Source organism: Brachionichthys hirsutus, chromosome 21 (genome assembly GCF_040956055.1).
Source record: "Brachionichthys hirsutus isolate HB-005 chromosome 21, CSIRO-AGI_Bhir_v1, whole genome shotgun sequence".
In the NCBI taxonomy this organism is placed as follows: Eukaryota; Metazoa; Chordata; class Actinopteri; order Lophiiformes; family Brachionichthyidae; genus Brachionichthys; species Brachionichthys hirsutus.
This window is the reverse complement of record NC_090917.1, coordinates 9,349,702-9,368,570: the sequence shown is the minus strand read 5'-3', so window position 1 is coordinate 9,368,570 and position 18,869 is coordinate 9,349,702. Positions and strand designations below refer to the sequence as shown.

General features: G+C 47.0%; 2 protein-coding genes and 1 long non-coding RNA gene across 3 annotated transcripts; 1 reads left to right on the top strand and 2 right to left on the bottom strand.

Moving 5' to 3' along the window:
* The first annotated feature begins 1,188 nt into the window (after nucleotides 1–1,188).
* On the top strand, nucleotides 1,189–4,413 carry LOC137909800 (nucleoside diphosphate kinase B-like). Its single transcript, XM_068754220.1, has 5 exons — nucleotides 1,189–1,253; nucleotides 2,049–2,181; nucleotides 2,936–3,037; nucleotides 3,924–4,036; nucleotides 4,123–4,413. Exons 2-5 carry the CDS (start codon nucleotides 2,053–2,055, stop codon nucleotides 4,244–4,246), a joined length of 468 nt encoding a protein of 155 aa, XP_068610321.1. The 5' UTR covers nucleotides 1,189–1,253; nucleotides 2,049–2,052; the 3' UTR covers nucleotides 4,247–4,413.
* A 518-nt stretch (nucleotides 4,414–4,931) lies between these two features.
* LOC137910323 (uncharacterized) lies at nucleotides 4,932–8,960 on the bottom strand. The gene is made up of 3 exons (XR_011106046.1): nucleotides 8,941–8,960; nucleotides 8,556–8,617; nucleotides 4,932–5,763 (listed from the first exon to the last, which is right to left on the bottom strand). It is a non-coding gene; the product is annotated as an uncharacterized lncRNA (long non-coding RNA).
* An 85-nt stretch (nucleotides 8,961–9,045) lies between these two features.
* Nucleotides 9,046–18,816, bottom strand: mbtd1 (mbt domain containing 1). The gene is made up of 17 exons (XM_068754421.1): nucleotides 18,787–18,816; nucleotides 17,626–17,830; nucleotides 17,359–17,492; nucleotides 16,922–17,036; nucleotides 16,760–16,842; nucleotides 16,567–16,684; nucleotides 15,913–16,047; nucleotides 15,744–15,832; nucleotides 15,417–15,651; nucleotides 14,255–14,310; nucleotides 13,102–13,206; nucleotides 12,877–13,024; nucleotides 12,673–12,755; nucleotides 11,579–11,813; nucleotides 10,934–11,005; nucleotides 9,454–9,609; nucleotides 9,046–9,164 (listed from the first exon to the last, which is right to left on the bottom strand). Exons 1-17 carry the CDS (start codon nucleotides 18,805–18,807, stop codon nucleotides 9,046–9,048), a joined length of 2,109 nt encoding a protein of 702 aa, XP_068610522.1. The 5' UTR covers nucleotides 18,808–18,816.
* Nucleotides 18,817–18,869: the final 53 nt, after the last annotated feature.

Genomic DNA, 18,869 nt, shown 5'->3' with positions numbered 1-18,869 from the left:
CCCTGGAGTGATGGGTGTGTGTGTTTAGGTGTGTGTTTAGGTGTGTGCAGCCTCATCCAGGCACCCATCTTCTGCTTGCAGGGAGAATTTAGAGGAACATCGGCTGCCTGGCACTAAAACTCTACAGCATGACACTTGAAATAACTCACCTGCCTCTGTGTCGGAGCCATTTGAGGCAATAGACCAACCTCTTTGCCTGAGAGATTTGTGTCAACACAATTTACACCAGAAGCAATTCCACCGAGCAGCTTTACCGGGAGAGCTGCCTCTAAAAGCAAAATAATGACGTTGCATTTCTCAGGGATGTGTCCTGCCCTCTACGTTTAGGTCGAGTGAACACTTCTGATGCTCCGGGACGCGACCCCATGCCGCTCTCTTGTGGCTGTTTGGTGAATGAATCCCTATGTTTAATTTAATGTTTATGTGTGCATATTTACGCTGATTGTAAACGCCTGATGCTCACTCATTTAGGCCAGAGGGAGATTAGGTTTGGGTGACTCTGACTGTAAACTCATATTTCATCCTGCTAGGAGGCCAGGCTCAGGGGAATAGCATTCACCTTCACAGTGAAACAAGAGAGGGGGGGATACTCATGTTTTAATACGTTAGAAATACAGTTATTTATGGCTTCTAAGGACTTTCAACGGAAACAAGACCGCAAGGGCTTTTTAGAAATGCTCCTCTTAGACAGGATGTTTGACTGTACTTGTACTGTAATACATGCTACTGTTTGACTGTACTTGTACTCTAACATTCTATCTAATAAATATATTCATCATCATCATCATCAATATCCCTGCCTGCATGAAGGTTATTTCAATTCATGTCATGCAACGCCCAGTGACTTCATGGCTGACATATAAGTCATGAGCTGCGCACTTTTTGAAGGCTTCAGTGCCCTTTAGTCTGAATATACAGCATTTCCTTTCATGCTAATGCTAATGTTAGCTGCTATGTTACACTGACTAGCAGGAGCTGGTGTCTGGAGAAGGGCTTCGCATGTAATGTGTGGAGAACAAAACATTAAATGTTTTTTTTTTGTAATTGTAGAGCTGAATAAAGGCCATTGACCCACATTACCACGAGTACAAAAAACGAATTGCGATTACTTTTGGTCCAAGTGAGCTTCCGTCGAAGACTCCGCCTACTCGTATAAGACTCGGTGCGCGCGCCCGCCGGGCTCTTCCGCCTTCCTCCTCCGGCTGTCGTTGCTGCTGTTAGTGTGTCTGTAGGAGCTCCGTTATCCCGGTAATGTGAGTGTAAACCTGTTTAACTTGTGTACGCAGTCGTATTTTATTACTCGAACTCATCCATTCGATGACGTAGATACAGTTTGAAGTCAATAAGTTGGGGTTTGTAGTTCTCTAAATCTGTACCGACGGAAGCTGAGACGTTTGTCCCGGTGTCTACCGGCGAGGAAGCGTTTTCATTCCCGGTTGTCGTTTAGTTCTCACGTGGAGAGACGAGCTCGGTCACCGTCATCCGGTGCTGGAGCCCGCCGAACACGAGGCCATGCGGTTCTTCCTAGGCCCCGGGCCTTCACTACCAGCCCTGGCCTCGATCCGGTACCGAGCCGCGTCGGTTCCTCACGGGGGGGGGGAGGGGGGGGGAGAGGCGCATCGTCGTGGTCCTACCGGACAGGTGCGCTACTTGATTGGTCGCACCGGACAGCACACCTGTCCGATGCGACCAATCAAGTAGCGCACCTGTCCGGTGCTTTGTTCAAACGGTGATGCGGGGGGGCGGGGCCTGCATCAGAAGGGAGGCGTTCAAGTACAAAAACAAAAACACAACTCCATTTATTTATGGGGAGACGCTCTCCTTGGAACGAATGCAGTATTTGCAGTATTGATTCAGTATTTGCAGTATTGATTCCCGATTGAAAGGAATCGCCCATAAAGCTTCGATACTTTGCTGGTTGTAGCAAAACGTTCATGAAATACTCTTTATGTAAAAACTTGTATCATGGGTTCGGTGCCCAGAGCGGGTGATGAATGCCACCGGGGGGCGCTGCATTTGGGCATCTCTTCTGACTCTCACCTTCACAGAATCATGAGTGCCCAGACGGAGAGGACCTTCATCGCCATCAAGCCGGACGGCGTGCAGCGAGGCCTCGTTGGCGAGATCATCAAGAGGTTCGAGATGAAAGGCTTCAAGATGGTGGCCATGAAGATGCTCTGCGTGAGTCCGGCGCCGGTGCTGCTAGCTTTAGCCGCCGCCAGACCTGAGCTGATTAGCCTGCCGGTCTATTTCTGTCCGTGGAGCCGGGTTGGGTTCCGGTCCACTGTCTGGGCGGGATGGAGGACGGATTCGGGCTCGGGACCTTGGATTATTGATCCTGGGATTATTCTGTGTAGGAATAGTGATGCTGAGAAACACGCGGTCTGAGAATGGGCTGAGAAACTGGTCGATCGGTTTAGTGTTCTGATCCAAACTGGACCGTACAGAACCAGGTGTGTTCTGTCCACAGGAGTAGATGGGTTGGGCTCAGTGAGCCTTTAATGCTGGTGGAGCATTTGTATATCTGCGTGAGGTGCATATCCCATAATGCTCTGGGGCTCAAAGACAACGTGGCCGTAGTTCAGTTTAGAATGACGCCTTCAGAAGTTTACATCTAGAACAGGGGGGGGCAAACGTTTTGACTCACACAATGGGTTGTGATATTTGGCAGGGGGGCGGGGCCAGGAACAGGTGAGTGGAGTGTCTGTGAACTAATATAAATGACGTTTAAAAGACATGACATGAAAGGATTTGGCCTTTTACAGGTAGCATTACAGAGAAAAGGGAAAAGGAAAGGGGTCTAATTATAACATTTACTTTAATGATATAATTTGGACAAGTTCGGCGGGCCGGATCAAAAAGCCCAAAGGGCCGTATTTGGCCCCCGGGCCAAGAGTTGTGTCAGTACTGATTGGACAGGTGTGTTCTCCTGCAGGCCACCAAGGAGCACCTGGAGAAACACTACGAGGACCTGAAGAAGAAGCCCTTCTTCCCGTCGCTCATTAAATACATGAGCTCTGGTCCAGTGGTTGCCATGGTAAGACGTCCAGACGGTCATTTTCTACTGCTGTACAGCCCAGCCTCATGTCCTCCCTTCACTGTCCCTCTCATTGTCTCATGTCTAATCCTGTCCAACCTGGTCCCTCCCAAGGAGAACCTCAGCATCTTCACCTCTGCCACTTCTAGCTCCGCCTCCTGTCTTTTCCTCAGAGCCACTGTCTCTAAGCCGTCCATCATGGCTGTCCTCACCACTGTCTCTAAGCCGTCCATCATGTCTGTCCTCACCACTGTCTCTAAGCCGTCCATCATGGCTGTCCTCACCACTGTCTCTAAGCCGTCCATCATGTCTGTCCTCACCACTGTCTCTAAGCCGTCCATCATGGCTGTCCTCACCACTGTCTCTAAGCCGTCCATCATGGCTGTCCTCACCACTGTCTCTAAGCCGTCCATCATGGCTGTCCTCACCACTGTCTCTGAGCCGTCCATCATGGCTGTCCTCACCACTGTCTCTGAGCCGTCCATCATGGCTGTCCTCACCACTGTCTCTGAGCCGTCCATCATGGCTGTCCTCACCACTGTCTCTGAGCCGTCCATCATGGCTGTCCTCACCACTGTCTCTGAGCCGTCCATCATGGCTGTCCTCACCACTAACGGCTTTACTCTCACACTATTTCCCGATCAATCTTGTCTTAAGTGATTGACAGACAAGTGAGCCAATCAGATGGTGCTGTGGGCGGGACAACGCTGCAGATAGAGCAGCATAGCTTCTTCAGCTTTACATTGATCTCTTATCGGCTGCTGCCTTTGGGGGCTGGAGGTGATCAGGCGCTTCCTGATCAATAGCACTGGCGTGCTTCTTGTAGTTTATTGATTACTATGATTATTGGAATCCGGCTGACCTGCTACCGTCCCTCTGTCTTCAGGTGTGGGAGGGGCTGGGCGTGGTGAAGACGGGCCGGGTGATGCTGGGGGAGACCAACCCGGCCGACTCCAAGCCCGGAACCATCAGAGGAGATTTCTGCATCGACGTCGGCAGGTGAGTCCCGCCGGCGAGCTGCTCTGCCCTCTGCTCGACTGGACCAGGCCTGAGTCTCGTTGCTCTGCCCCCCCCGACCCCCCCAGGAACATCGTTCACGGCAGTGACTCGGTGGCCAGTGCCAACAAGGAGATTGCCTTGTGGTTCAAAGACGAGCTGGTCGAGTACAACAGCTGTGCCTCCGCCTGGCTCTACGAGGCCCCCGCCTGAACACCAAACTGGGGCTGAGATCCGCTGGAGGACGGCTCGACCCCCCCCCCCCCCCCCCGCGTGAACCTGGTCTCTGAGGAGCGTTCCTTTAGAAACATTCCATCGTCCAATGAATTGACTGTAAAAGACTTTTTGAGCTTTCTGTGAAACCAAAATAAACTTCACTTCACATTCATTGGTTGGATACTTTCTGCAGTACTGATGCATCTGAATCTGAGCTGCTCCACTCTAAAGAGGGGCTGGAATAATGGTGCGATTAGAGCAAATACAACGGCCAGTAACTGAGGGAGAGTGGAAGTACAAGTACATGAACGACAGTGACGGGGCGGTAAATATGCACACAGACGAATGTCTTTGTGACTTGTAACTTGGCACGCTTGTAGGTGACGTGTGGCTGGAACTGACGTGACGGAAAGGTGGGTGTGACTTACGGTGGCTTGTCGTGGCCGTCGGTCAAGAACTCTGGGGTTAGAAGTGGTCCGAACACCAGGGATTAAAACGAGGATGTTGCAGCTGGGCAAGTAAATACTGTACTTTGAACTCGTACTAATACCACCTAGGAGTGTCTTAACATTAACCCGTGTAGTTTCCGGACGAGGCTCGTACAATAGCCACACACTACTGCAGTACTTCATCTTGCCCTGTTCCCTACACACAGACACACAAAGGATTCCAACAGCATTCGAAGTATTTTATTCAGTGTAAAAGTCCGATCTTACAAAAACCACCCGCTAAACTTTCACAGCCATGCGGAGACAGTTAAGCAACGCCTGTAAACACGCGCCGTCAATTACAACCAATATTAGGATCCAAACGTGGCTTTATTTACAAAGTCTATCAAAGCTTGATCACAGCACAAATATACCAAAGAAAGGAAACACATTATCAAAAAGATAAACAAACTTTTAACTGCAATCTAATAATGTACCTCGGGGGTCAGTGTTAATATCAATAGATTTAGAACTATTAACATAAACTTTTTTTATTTGTATACAAAATAAATTTTGCACCATAATCCTCTAAAGTCACAATTCTTTTTCAGACAATAGCAATCCCAATACATTTAGCCATTATCAAATATATATAGCACCACAATATTTGTTTAATATAGGGGGGGGGGGGGGGGGGAAATCACATATAAAAGACCCGTGTTAGTATTCAAGGAAAAACAAAAATCCAATGTCGACTTTCTCCTCTAGGAAAAGCTCATTAACATCAAGAGCGGAAAACGATGGAAGTTAAAATACTCAGTGATCAATCATGAGTGAGAACTGTTGAGTACGTGAGAAGTACAACCCCAACGTTGTGAGTGAAAATCAATAAGTCAGCATTACGAGAGTGAAATATTGACCGTATTTGTTGCCTCATGGTCAAAGTTTTATTTTGTAATTTTTATCAAAATGATTGAATTTAGCATATTTGAGTACTTTCTTCTCTGGCTTCACTTTAAATGTCTTTAGAATGTGTTTGATCTTTTCTTGGTGGAAATGAGCTTCGGTACATTTCACTCATCACACCTGAGGAGCAAAGACAGACAGAAAGGACGATGATTACGACAAAGAATAAAGAAGCTGAGCACGTTTTCTATTCTCCACCGCTGGAGCCCATAACATTTTTTCAGTTCAGGGATTAATATGAAATAAGGATGTTTATTATCTGCAGGGAAAGGGGAGAAACAGAAGATCCAAAACTGCTGATTGTGCATTTGATTATATTTAGGGTTAATCTATAGGGTAGCAGCAATTAGCCCACAGAACAGTCGTTTTGTACTAAGATATTAATGCAGTTTGGTCATGAAGTACTTTAATGCCTTGTTCCATCATCAGCGGAAAATAAATCCCGTCAGAATCTATCTGCTGTTGATGATTGTGAAAGACGGTCTTTTATTGCTCATTTGGTCTGAGAAGCATCACGCTTTGTGTCCAATCAGATCAGGAGACGAATTCAAAGAGACAAATGGATGTCGACCAATCAGGAAGAAGCAAACCGGAAACCACAAAAATAAAAAGCAAAGTTAAACCAAAACAGCGACAAACAGTCATGTTTTGTAGAATTTAAAATGAAAAAGCTGCAACACAAAGTCCATGACTGAGATAAGACCGTTAGCGTTACAGCAATAAGGAAATAACAGAACTGAATGCTTGGATGAAGTATTTACCACAATAGAAGCTTGAAGTATAAACCCCACTGAACTTTAAGTATTGTTATGAAAATCCGTTTTTTAGTCCAATCCTACATTTATGAGGAAATGTCAAATAAAAAAGTGCCATTTCAAAAATCTAGTTTCTTAAACTCAACTTTTAAGATATGAAATATTTATACTGTAAATTTTCACACCTGGTCCTCAAAATGAATTCAGTTTTCTTGCAGTTAACATCATTTGTGCACTACAAATATCTTATAACGCACACGTTCAATTTTAAATGAATATATGAAAACTACAGATGTTTGAACTTAAGAAAAAATTTCATCAAAATAATGTTGACGTTTTTCATATTTCAACACTTGAAATTCAGATCAAACAAATATTTCCCTGTAATAAATTCAGTAGGCAGAGTTGTTCCAAACATTCCACTCATTACAGCATTTGCTTGATTCCACCTTTAAAACCCAGCTGATTCAGATTTGTAGATTTATGACCCAAACAAAATAAAACAAGAAAATTCCTGAGACTTGAATGATGAACCTTTTAGAAGTTTAAATCTGCTCTTTGTGTAGCCACACATCAAGGATTCTGTATACGCTCTCACAACACAATAGCTTTTTGTTAAATTCTCATACGGTAGCTCCATTAATGTAGCCATCATTAGGGTGCTATAAGTTGTATTTATCATCAAAATAATATGGGATCTATAATTATTGCATCAATCAAATTTGAAGACTACCTCATGTGCTGCGATAAATTCTTCATGTTTTGGTGTCTAGTCTTCAAGAGGATCGTTTTAGCTAATCATGCCATTTGCATATGTTGACACGTAGTCTATTCACACTGTGGCAGGAGCTAACGTGGCTAGCATCAGGAGGTAGTAGTTAAACAGCTGCAGAGACCGACCGAATGAACGACCTCACATTTCCCCCCACGGACAAGCATGGATCTCTGATCGATCAGAATTTGTTGCTCCATACCATAATATTCATTAAAGATTTATATATAGAATCTATGTCCTTTTAGACCTTGTGTGAGAATGCTGCCCCCAGAGACTAGTGGAAAAGCAGTGCATTGTTCATGTGCCATGATCACCTGCGTCTGCGGCTCAGGTGAATCACCGACGAGCTTGCATACTCACGACTCTGATATGTGAACAACCCAAGAAATAAAACACACGTTGCATATTAGCTAGTAAAATATTGAACCTATTCTTTTTCTCATTTGGGTGACAGAAACCTTCGACTTAGACGAGGCTCCCGTCACACCTGTATAACCAGGGCGACCACCTATGGAGTGTTGAGAGTGCCACATGCTCTGCATTCAGCAAACACAGACATTCATGAGACGGAACAATTAAAATTACCTAAATGAACTAAATCAGACCGTGACGTACAATTATAACTGCACATCGTTGTTTTGAAAAACAGATCGAATTTGAAACCTAAAATATTTCGAGAGAGATTTTTCTCATCGGTAAATTTACTTAGTTGTTCAAGTTTTGACGTTACATTTTACACATTTGCAACTTACAAATCGACTCAGTACAAGCTCTCTTGATTGTTAGTGTGTTAACGGACACTTTTTAATGGCATCGGGTCCAGCAGCCACAGCCGAGCTGCAGAGCGTGATCGTCCCAGTCGGGCTGCTCACTCACACACAACGGTTTCTGAGAATGAAACTCGCCCCACGCCAGAGGTTCTGTCACTAAGAATGAACCTTCCTCTCCTGAACCTTTTTCCTGATCAACAAAAACTACCCTTGAGACTGCAGGCGCGATGACTGAGATGTTTCACAGCAGCTGCTTGAACATCTGGCTGACGAACCACCATCTGATTTGGTTCTGTAATGTTTGAATCAGCTGTGGAAACCCTCTGGCTGATATTGATCAGTAGCTTAGCGAGACTGCTAAGCTCTCGTTTCACATCCCATCTCTACTCTGCGCTGCGCTTTGTACTCCATTCTGATTTATAGGCTCCACCTTTATGAAACAATGCACGTTTACTTTTCCAACAGCCACCATAAATGTAAAATAAGAAAATAAGAACATTAAGACAAAACAAATCAGAAGGTGAAAGAAAAAAAAAATCTTCAAGTACTATGAACAGAATAAAAGTCTGTCTGGCAATATTGTTCAAAGCAAATAAGCAAAATATACAGGACTCTGTTCCTCCGGCTGCCAGCTGGTCTTCTGTCCCTCAGGCCGTTCAGTGGCTGGTTCTCACCTAGAAACCAAAAGGAAAAGAACTCTAAGACCCGGCTCAGAAACGCTTCACAGCTTCTACAGGTCTCTGCGTGCAGGCGGGCGTCGACTCGCAGGAAAAGCTCCGGCCTGCTTGGATGTTTCAGACTGGAGACGAATGGAGCGTCAAAGAGGGACAAGGCCCTCACACGCGTGACCCCGGGCGACCCAGGGCGACCCCGGGCCCTTTCTGGCCCACCAGTCAGCTGTTTCGAGTGACTGCATGCACACATGGATCAAAGCTGAGGAAGCGTGTTCCCCTCAGGACTGTGAATGAATGAACATGCTCCCCTTCCTTCCTGTCACCTGCTGCACCAAATCCATAGAAGGCCTGTGGTCTGACTGAAGCGTGTCGCTCCATGTTCCGGATGTGACCCGCCTCGTCCCCTCGGTCCCCTCGGTCCCGGCCCCTCAGGGCTCCTGCTTGATGGAGTAGCCGCCCGAGCCGTTGCTCTCCTGGTCAGAGGCGCCCTGTGAGAAGGTGAACTCGTCCACCTCGGCGTTCTCCTCCTTCATTCGTAGGAGAGACTCTACAGACGGGCAGAAGGCAGATAAGAGACAACAGCAGCACACGTGAGCCAAACCGTTTCCATGCACTTTGAGCAAAGCACAGGAGGAGCTGCCGTAGTTTTGGCTGTTAATCACAAATCGGCATGCATTATTTAAACAGTATAAAAGTAAACATGCGAAAACACTAAAAGTGAGCAGAACGACGCTGGATTATTTAACAGCAGGACATGCAGCACCCCGAGCCAGCCCCCCCCCCCCCCCCCCAGCCTCAGGCCACCATGCTGCTTCTGGCTGTTAGAGTGACATTACCTGGATTGTGTGTTTGGTGGAGGTGGGTTCGGGGTCGGGGCCGAGTCGGCCCCTGGACAGGGTAGGGGGGTGGACTCTGCTCTTCGTCACCCGAGAAGCTGCTCCTCCTCCTGCCTGCCTGACTGAAGGGCCGTCGACCAACCGGAATCTTCCTTTCTAAACACCAAGCCAGACTCGGGTGAGCTACCGGGGGCTCGTGACACGCAGCGATTCAGCGTGGGGGTTACGGTTAGGAAGCCGAACTTTAGCCCAACCTCACATTTCTGTCACTGAATAAGCCTCCGGTAATCAGACACCAACATCAAGGCTCCAGAACCGGGACCAGAGCAGGGAGTCTGTGGCCGTCACTATTTAGTGGTACCGTGGCAACCATGCGGTTCATTTTCATGTCTGGAAACTAAATCCTGACAACGTGTGAACATTTGAGGTTTTATTTTATTCAAACGGTTAACTTTCTACCATTAAAGGTCTGCACTGCAAGTTTTTAGTTTCATTACAACATTAACGCTATTTTGAACTTGAATTCCAGAAAATGAAATCTTGTGTAATTGCAGTTCTCATTGGCCTTTTTAATCTAGCAAGTCAACCGTGATGAAATTGTTCATTAAAAAGCTCCATGAAAAATGCTACTTCATTGGTGGAGCTTTGATCAGCAGATAAATCAGCAGGACAGCTCTCTGCCAGGTCCGTCCGGTCGCCTGCACCGTCCGTCCGGTCGTCTGCACCGTCCGTCCGGTCGTCTGCACCGTCCGTCCGGTCGTCTGCACCGTCCGTCCGGTCGTCTGCCAGGTCCGGTCGTCTGCACCGTCCGTCCGGTCGCCTGCACCGTCCGTCCGGTCGCCTGCACCGTCCGTCCGGTCGTCTGCACCGTCCGTCCGGTCGTCTGCACCGTCCGTCCGGTCGCCTGCACCGTCCGTCCGGTCGTCTGCACCGTCCGTCCGGTCGTCTGCACCGTCCGTCCGGTCGTCTGCACCGTCCGGTCGTCTGCACCGTCCGTCCGGTCGTCTGCACCGTCCGTCCGGTCGTCTGCACCGTCCGTCCGGTCTACACAAGCATGTCTGGAGCACACGGTTTGTAGTTCTGCTATAAAATAAAAGCACCTCCTGCGCTTCTTCTGATATCTGGAACTGGACTTTGCGGTACTACAGTTTTGATAAAGTTTTGACACCACGATTGGGACCGATTGGAACCGATTGGGACCGATTGGGACCGATTGGCAGCCACAAACTTCATACTAGACTTCCAGCGTTCAGCAGAACAGCCTCGACCGGAGAAAGCTGCAGCATGCCAGACACCAAAAACAAGATCTCACACACGTCCCACTAAAAAGAGCATCCTGAAAACCTGACGACACACAGAACAGGTGACCAATCAGAGCGCGGCAGCGTTTGCAGCACAAGCGTGGCCAGTGGCAGCAACAGGGAGGAAGAAGAGGAGGCCGGGAGGCGGAGCAACAAGAGACACACAAACAGCTACTCACTCTTCTTCTGGCCTTTGTACTGCTGGGCCTTTTTTTTCTGCTTGGGTACGGACTGAGGCATTTCCCTGTTACCTGGAGACAAAGAGGACAACAAAGACTAGCACCAGCGTCCTGCACTACACAGGAGCACCAAATATGGGCATCTTCATCTACTGCAAACGCGTCATATTCAACTATCGCTTGCAATCAAAAAGTGACTCCTCTAAATGAACTGCATTCAAATATGAATAAAGATGAGAAGGCTCAGCGTGATGTCATCACTGTCAGAGAGCAGCAGGATTATCATGGCTAATAATCCGCCTGCACTGAGGGATTAGCAGCCGAGCACCGGAGATTCCTGCTGCTCCCTGGTTACGCCTTCTTACATTTCCTCATTGCTTATCAACGACCCCAGTCCCAGCTCACGGTGCTGAGAGTCGACGGCTCTGCAGAGAATGTCTGATCATTGCGTCCTTTGGAAGCACTTCTGCAGGCTGGACACGATTCTTGAGGACAATTTGTGAATGAAAGCTTCTGGTAAGGCATAAAATAAAAGCACAACCAGTTCTTTTTATCGAGCTGCCGAGCCCCTTTGCCCTCGCTACGTACACGTCCTGGCTCTGGGCTGACAGGACGCTAACACAACGCCTCGGTGGGCATCCTTACTTTGTGAGGCGGGGGGTTGGAGCTGGTAGCCCGTCAGCTGACACCAGCCCACAGGGTAGAGGTCAGGTGACTCGCAGTCCACCCACTGGTCATACTCATCTTCCCAGCCGTCAAAGTGGATTCTAAGTAGCCGATGCACTATCCTTGTTACCGTGGCAACACACACCAGTCGCGGCTCCATCAGGTCGACAGCCTCCAGCTTCATTCCTTGTCGGAAACCATGATTGGGAAACTCCTAGAAGAGACCAGGCAGGGAGGGCGGGGTTAATACTATAATATAATACAAGACACACAGAACAGAAGCCTCCATTATAAGACGTGTTAAAAGAATCCACCAACAAGAACGCGTATTCAGTGATATTTGAGCTCAGACAAGTCAAAAATGTGCAGGTCAGTGAAGGTCGTCCAGATCGAAGTAAATCAAGAAGAGAAAAATAAATTAGGGTCCAGGTACTCCCACGCCCGTCAGGGGGTACAGATACCTGTACTCCCGTCGGGGGGTCCAGGTACTCGTACTCCCGTCGGGGGGTCCAGGTACTTGTACTCCCGTTGGAGTAGAAAACAAAGGACCCAAACCACCAGGACAACAAGACTCCTCAGGAGTCTTCAACTTTCATAAGGGGGTCGTCGTCCCCCCTCCTTGGTTACGTTAGATTATTAACCACCTGCCTAAATCAGTGTCGTCCGGTGTGTCTGATGTGGTGCCGATGTGGTGCAGATGTGGTGCCGATGTGGTGCAGATGTGGTGCAGATGTGGTGCAGATGTGGTGCCGATGTGGTGCAGATGTGGTGCCGATGTGGTGCCGATGTGGTGCAGATGTGGTGCAGATGTGGTGCAGATGTGGTGCAGATGTGGTGCAGATGTGGTGCCGATGTGGTGCAGATGTGGTGCAGATGTGGTGCAGATGTGGTGCAGATGTGGTGCCGATGTGGTGCCGATGTGGTGCAGATGTGGTGCCGATGTGGTGCAGATGTGGTGCCGATGTGGTGCCGATGTGGTGCCGATGTGGTGCCGATGTGGTGCCGATGTGGTGCAGATGTGGTGCAGATGTGGTGCCACTCCCACTCCAGGTAAGCAGACTGATGAAGCCTACCTTGTTAAAAAGCTTGACAGGAGCAGCTACTGAGCCGGTTTCTCTGAGGTAGTCGAACCATTTGAATGGCAGTTTAGCGTAGCCTGTAGAGCGCACACAGTGAGAAGGTTACTCAAGGTGACACCGAGGACTTCACCTGAGAGCGAATAGAGGATACACGCCTCAATGCTAAAGATCAGCAATGACAGGAAATATGAGCAGTACCTCTGGGGGGGGTGAGCTCAATGTTGTTGATTTCACAGAAGCCAACGGGGAAGATGGAAGGAGAGGTGCTGTGGTAGCAGAACCAGTCTGATCCATCCACCGCCTCGGAACCATCGATCCCAATCATGAGGTACCCGTCGGCCAGAACCTGCAGCAGCCAGCAGACAGGGGCGGAGCTGCAGTCATCGTTCCGGAGGGCGTCACGCGGCGCTAGGACACGCCTACCTTTCTTACAGTGGCCACACATATAGCTGAGAGGTTGAGGGGGTCGATGGCCTCCAACTTCATCGCGTCTTTGAACCAGTCCCCACTCTGGTCCGTGTCTTTCACCTGAAATACACACGACAGATAGAAAAGCAAGGCTTCATCAGGACGATACGGGGACGGACGGACGGACGGACGGACGGACACCAGCTCCTGTTATCACGTTAAAACAGTCCTGTTGGTTCTCATCAGGTGAATCGAGCTTTCTGAGATGTGTGCTTGTGTTCGAAGCTTAGTGTTGATCATTCCACAGCAGATTTAAACACATTTGTCTCATCTTGCGTGTGTTTTTGTGTTATTATTTTGCTTTGACCGCGGTTACACGTATGCAACACGCAACCATGTGACTGCGGTAAGGCTGCGAGCGATGGACACAGGTTCAAATCTCATGAGTCCAGAAGGTAATACTTTCGTATTACCTTCTGGACTCAAAGCTGCTAATTAACAAAATTGAAGTCAAACAAGTCTCTTGTACAAAATGTCTTGGTGTTTTCGTTGATGAAAGATTGTCCTGGGGAAACCATATTGAGTATGTATGCAAAAACATTATGAAGTCCTATGGTATTATCAGAAGAGTAATCACTCCTGTCTCATGACATTATATCACAGTTTAATTTATCCTTATTTGACTTACTGTAACAGTTTGGGCCGCTTCGTATTCATCACACCTTAATCAGATACTCTTAATTCAGAAACGATTCTTGAGAATGATTACAAACTCTAACAATAAAGCACCATCTGCTCCATTATTTAAAAAATTTAACTTTTGTCTATTTTTTCTATTAATATGCTTCAAACATGTCTCTTTGTTTAAATTTATTCACTATAAACAAGATATTCCAGGCACTTTTCAAATATTCTTTCTGTTATCTGATATCCACTCATGCGCTTTGTCGTACATCGAGTCATAAATTCTTTATCAAATTCTGTGGTCCCCAACTTTGGAGCTCCTTAGACAAGTCGCTAAAGCTATTATCTACGTACACAATGTTTAAGTCTAATTTGGTGAACAGAATGAATCCAGATTCATTCTGTTCAGGATAAACGAACAATCCACGCAGGAACAGCATGGATCAGCCGACTTCCTGATAAATAAGTTAGACTTCCGTATTACCTTCTGGAATAACTGTGGGGGAGCATCGACTTGACCATCCATTTTCTTTGAAATATCTGAAAATGAAATTGAAAGATCAAAATATCTTCTTCTCACGATGCTTCAACAAAAGCGAACGTAAACAATCTGCGGACAGATGCTGAGCTGGGCTTCAGGGAGCATTCGATGGAGCTAAAGGCATCACCGTGGGGACGCTGCCTCCACCAGAGCGGTGAGGACTTGGGAGACATGTTGGCTGGTTTGAAGTTTAGATAAGAATCATGTATCGTCTTCACTCAGATACTGTTTGAATGAAAGGAGCCGTTCATAAAAAGGAGCTCTCAGTGCTGCCCCCTGCTGGACGTCAATCAGTGTGAACGACCACACTGGCTGCTTTATTCTGCTGTTTTTGGGTTGATGAGGACCCAAGCCCTCCATAATAGTGTAGAAACAATGTGAAAGAGAGTTTCAGAATATGGGACCTTTAAAGCCGATGTAAATCCAGGCCTTCATTTCATAGGCAGTTTTACACTGAACCTCCTCTTTAAGAAGTGCCATGACAACTTCATCCGTTAGTACCGAGCCACATTTGTGCTGCGTAGTATGGCCTCTCCTCCACTGGACATCAGGTCCTGTAGAGGACAACTGACAACTTGCACTGTTCTCTTTGCACTGCGTGATTACGCTAGTTTACTGCTGCTAATACACATCCGTGTATCCACTCCCGATGCTGCCGTTTTGTGATCCTGTACTTGTATGGTTTTTGTATTTTGTCATTACTGTTAGATGTAGCACGACTTCACAGAGAAACATTCCTAGTCAGTGAACCCTCACTGACTGGCAATAAACCACTTCTGATTCTGATTCTTCTGGTCTGCAGGCCGTGTTCCATCACTGGAACACGCCTCATCGGGGTCGATGGACGCCACAGTCATGTCTCCAGCACAACACAATTCTCATCCACATCCCTCTTTAGGACAGGAGGATCTGGACCTTCTCAGAAGAGCAGCCACAAAGCTCGGGTCACTGTGCAGGACGTTCCATGCTTGTACAGCATGGACCAATCGGGGGTCTGTAAGTTTTTCCCGGTTTTGACTGAGGCAGCAATTTTTGATGAGCTCGACTTTGAGTTGTAGCATTTTTCGAGCTGAAGTTCTGTGTTTGTGGAGTTTGCCAAACTAACCAGATCGTTTGAAGCGGTGTCCAATGCTGCGCGACCAGCCTATACTATGGATGAGGGGGCTGAACATGTGGCACCAAAAGTCATCCGATCTGTCCTGACTCTCCTCATAGACCAGCCTGAGGCGACCTCCAATGACCTGCTCCACCAGCGCCACCCGCGTCCGACACAGGTAGTTCTTATCCACCACCTCCACCCGCATCAGCTTCTTAAAGGGGAACTGCAGGTTCTCCAGTACCTGAGGCAACAGCAAAAGGAATGGTCAGTTCGTTCTGATTCAAAGATGCTGGCAGCATCAACAAAAGCATCCTGGTGATGTGGAGGCGTCACCTTGGTGTTAAAGTCAGGCGGCAGAGTTTTAGCTCCAGTGAGACGCTTCACAAGAAAGGCTTTCCAGTTGGAGTACTTAGTTTGTATACCTGTAGGCGAGATTACAAATATGGGAATGACCACCAAGCATCCCAGAAGTCTGTGAACTGAAATACGGCACGCTGCTCACTTTTTGGAGGTACGAGGGGCTTGCCGCTGGATGCGCACCATCCCACCGGGTGCACCTCAGGGATGCAGAGGTTACACCAGAAGTCCTTACTGCTGTCACCGTCAAAGCCTTCGTATCGCAGGAGAACCTTAAATCCTGCACAGCGACAAGCAAGTCTGATCACGGAACCGCTCTAATTAGCACGTTCATGTACGTGGTACATTTTATTATACTGAAACTTTATTTAAAAAGTACACATAATTAAATAAAGGTCCAGTAATGCTTTTTATTGGTAAAGTTTATATATATAATATGCATTCATTCAGTGAATGACCCATATTGGGCCATAGATTCTGATCGTATTGCACAGCCCTGAATGTGGTTGTTGTTTCTGTCGTTGTACTTCATCAGATTGGCATCGGCCGTTTGGTCTTAATGGGTATTATACCGATTTTAGCTTCTTGTTGCCGTTGAGCCATGAACGACGTATCGGTCCATGAAGATGATGCATCCAGCATCATCATCAAACACCCTTAAAGAATAGCTACAGAGAAAAGTCTGATCACTATTGTGACGACAAACAGCTACAACAATCATAACGTCTCATTCATTTACTGATCAAGTATTGATAATACCTAAGGAACCCGATACATTAAACTGGATGTCGTTACTTACCCGCTAGCTTGATGATTTCTGCTATCCAGTACACTTTGGTAGAGAGGCTGGCATCAGAGTTGACCACTTCAATCCTCACTCCTACTTCTATGTCTCCCCAGCATGTCCCCATTGGGGCCTGCGGGGCAGAGCCACGAATAGAGTCCAGGAAGCAACAAATGAGTGGCAGCCACCTATTCAACGTTACACTCACGTGTTTGAAGCAGCTGACTGGAGCTCCAGTGGTGCTATTGCTACAGATATAACGACCCCAGTCGAAGCTTTCTGCAGGGACCACTGACGGAAGCAAGAGTAAAACTACGTGTAAAACTGGAGTACAGAGAGGAACCATCACTCGTACGTTTGGACAACATACCAGCTTTTGATCTGGCCTGGCTCTGCTGATTTGCTTGGTACTGTGCGTAAGCTGCCAGCTTCGCTATAAGAGGCTGTTTTTGTAAAACCTTTGCCTTTTTGGTTGGTGGTTTGCCCTAAAAACACAAATACATGAAAAAATGTATCAAAGCAGACATAAATATTCATTTAATATTACAAATACAATTTTGTCACCACTGACTCTTTGTACTCAGCATTCAAAAATGAAATTAAAAGCCCAGAAAGGATTAGTCCACACCTCGTCTAAAGAAGATAAAGGTAAACTTCATTGCTGACCTCCTACATGTACTTTACAACATGTTTAGAAAAACCTCATGTTTGTTGTCTGCTTTTATAAGTCCCAGAGGGGCGCGAGGACATGTTGGTTTAATTTAAACAGTTCCTTTTAAATGATTTAGAGGCTCATCGGCCACTTACTTGGAGTCTTGCCAAGATGCTGGCTTTTTTTGAATTTGAGGAATAACTGCGAGAGCAGGACACGCTGCAGAAGCGCTTGGTTTTTGAGTAAAAAGCGTCTCGAACTCCAACCATTCCACACATCTCACAGGTAGCTGTGAAACAGAGTGAACAGAACACACATGTGGATCCTGTTAATACCACCACACGACCGCAGGCTGGTAAACGACTTTCTCTCATTGGATCGTGTCACAGGGAGCCACAGAGCGCATGCTTTGATGTCCTGACCCATTCCAGCCTTGCCATCGGGGTAGGTGTACACTTGGCCATTGTTCTTGATGATGGGCAGGCTGGCGGGGATGGACGGCACCGCTTCATCCTCGCTGTCCTCTGAGCTGGAGCTGCTGGTCGACTCCTCACTGCAGCTGTCGTAACCATCGAACATCCCGAAGGAGTCTCGCCGCTTCCGCTCTGAACGCGCCGTACGTTCAGCCTTTACAAAAAAGAACATGGAAGATTACAAAGACGGCAGTATAACCATTCTCTTTATTTATGGCCTCAAATGTCTTCTCACAAATTGTATCAGCTGACAGTCCAATCCGAAAAAATAAACATTCAGCATATTACCATGGAGACCGGATGACAAGAAGGGATCGGCGACTTCAAATAATTAAATAGCTAACAATTGAATGCACAAATTACTATTGCGAAACAAACTTCATGTGTTCGAGTAATTCAGTGTTCATTGCAGCTTAGCTGTACAATGCTGTTAGAATATGTCTTAAAACATGTTATTTTCACTTAACCTTTCCATTTGTATCGCAATCTGCATTGTAATTAAGCCGAGAAGCTGGCCAACGAGAAGATGCTGTAAAAAGTTCTAAAGTAAAGACTAACCAAATTATAATTGCCGGGAAAATCGAAAAGTTCGATCCGTCTGATCATGAGCGCAGGATCCGGAACAGTTAGAGACATTTACTTTTACACAGCCTGCCCATTTCCTTCCCGGAGCGTCTCAGGTGACATCTGCGATAACATCAGCTATCTAGCCTGAAAATAACGCGCATGCTAAAATATAAAGACCCGCTTAGACAAATGCAGAATCTAATTCAGAGAAGTAGTTCTAGCTATTCGCTGAGATAAGAGGCGGCCCTTTCAAAAATAGCTCCTAATGCTAACGCGCATTAGCACAGGTAGCTAGCGGAAACCTGTTATTCCAGTTTTAGTTTACAAATGCAAAACGCTTGTTTCATTCACGTTGCAAACCCGATAATACACAGATGCGGTTAATAAAAATACGAGCTTATTTTACATCGATACCCTGCGGTCTGTTGAATGCTGGCTTACCCAGTAGCAAGCTAACACAAACATAACAAAGGAGGAGCGCTAGCTTTAGCTAATCCCTGAAACGGGAGGCTAGCGGCCCTGAAACGTTCCCGCTTCACTCACCAGATCCCGTGTGTCTTCCATCAGCCCCTCATAAAGACAACGCGCTAGTTAACTGCGCTGGGGAGCAGTTTAGCTGTGAAACA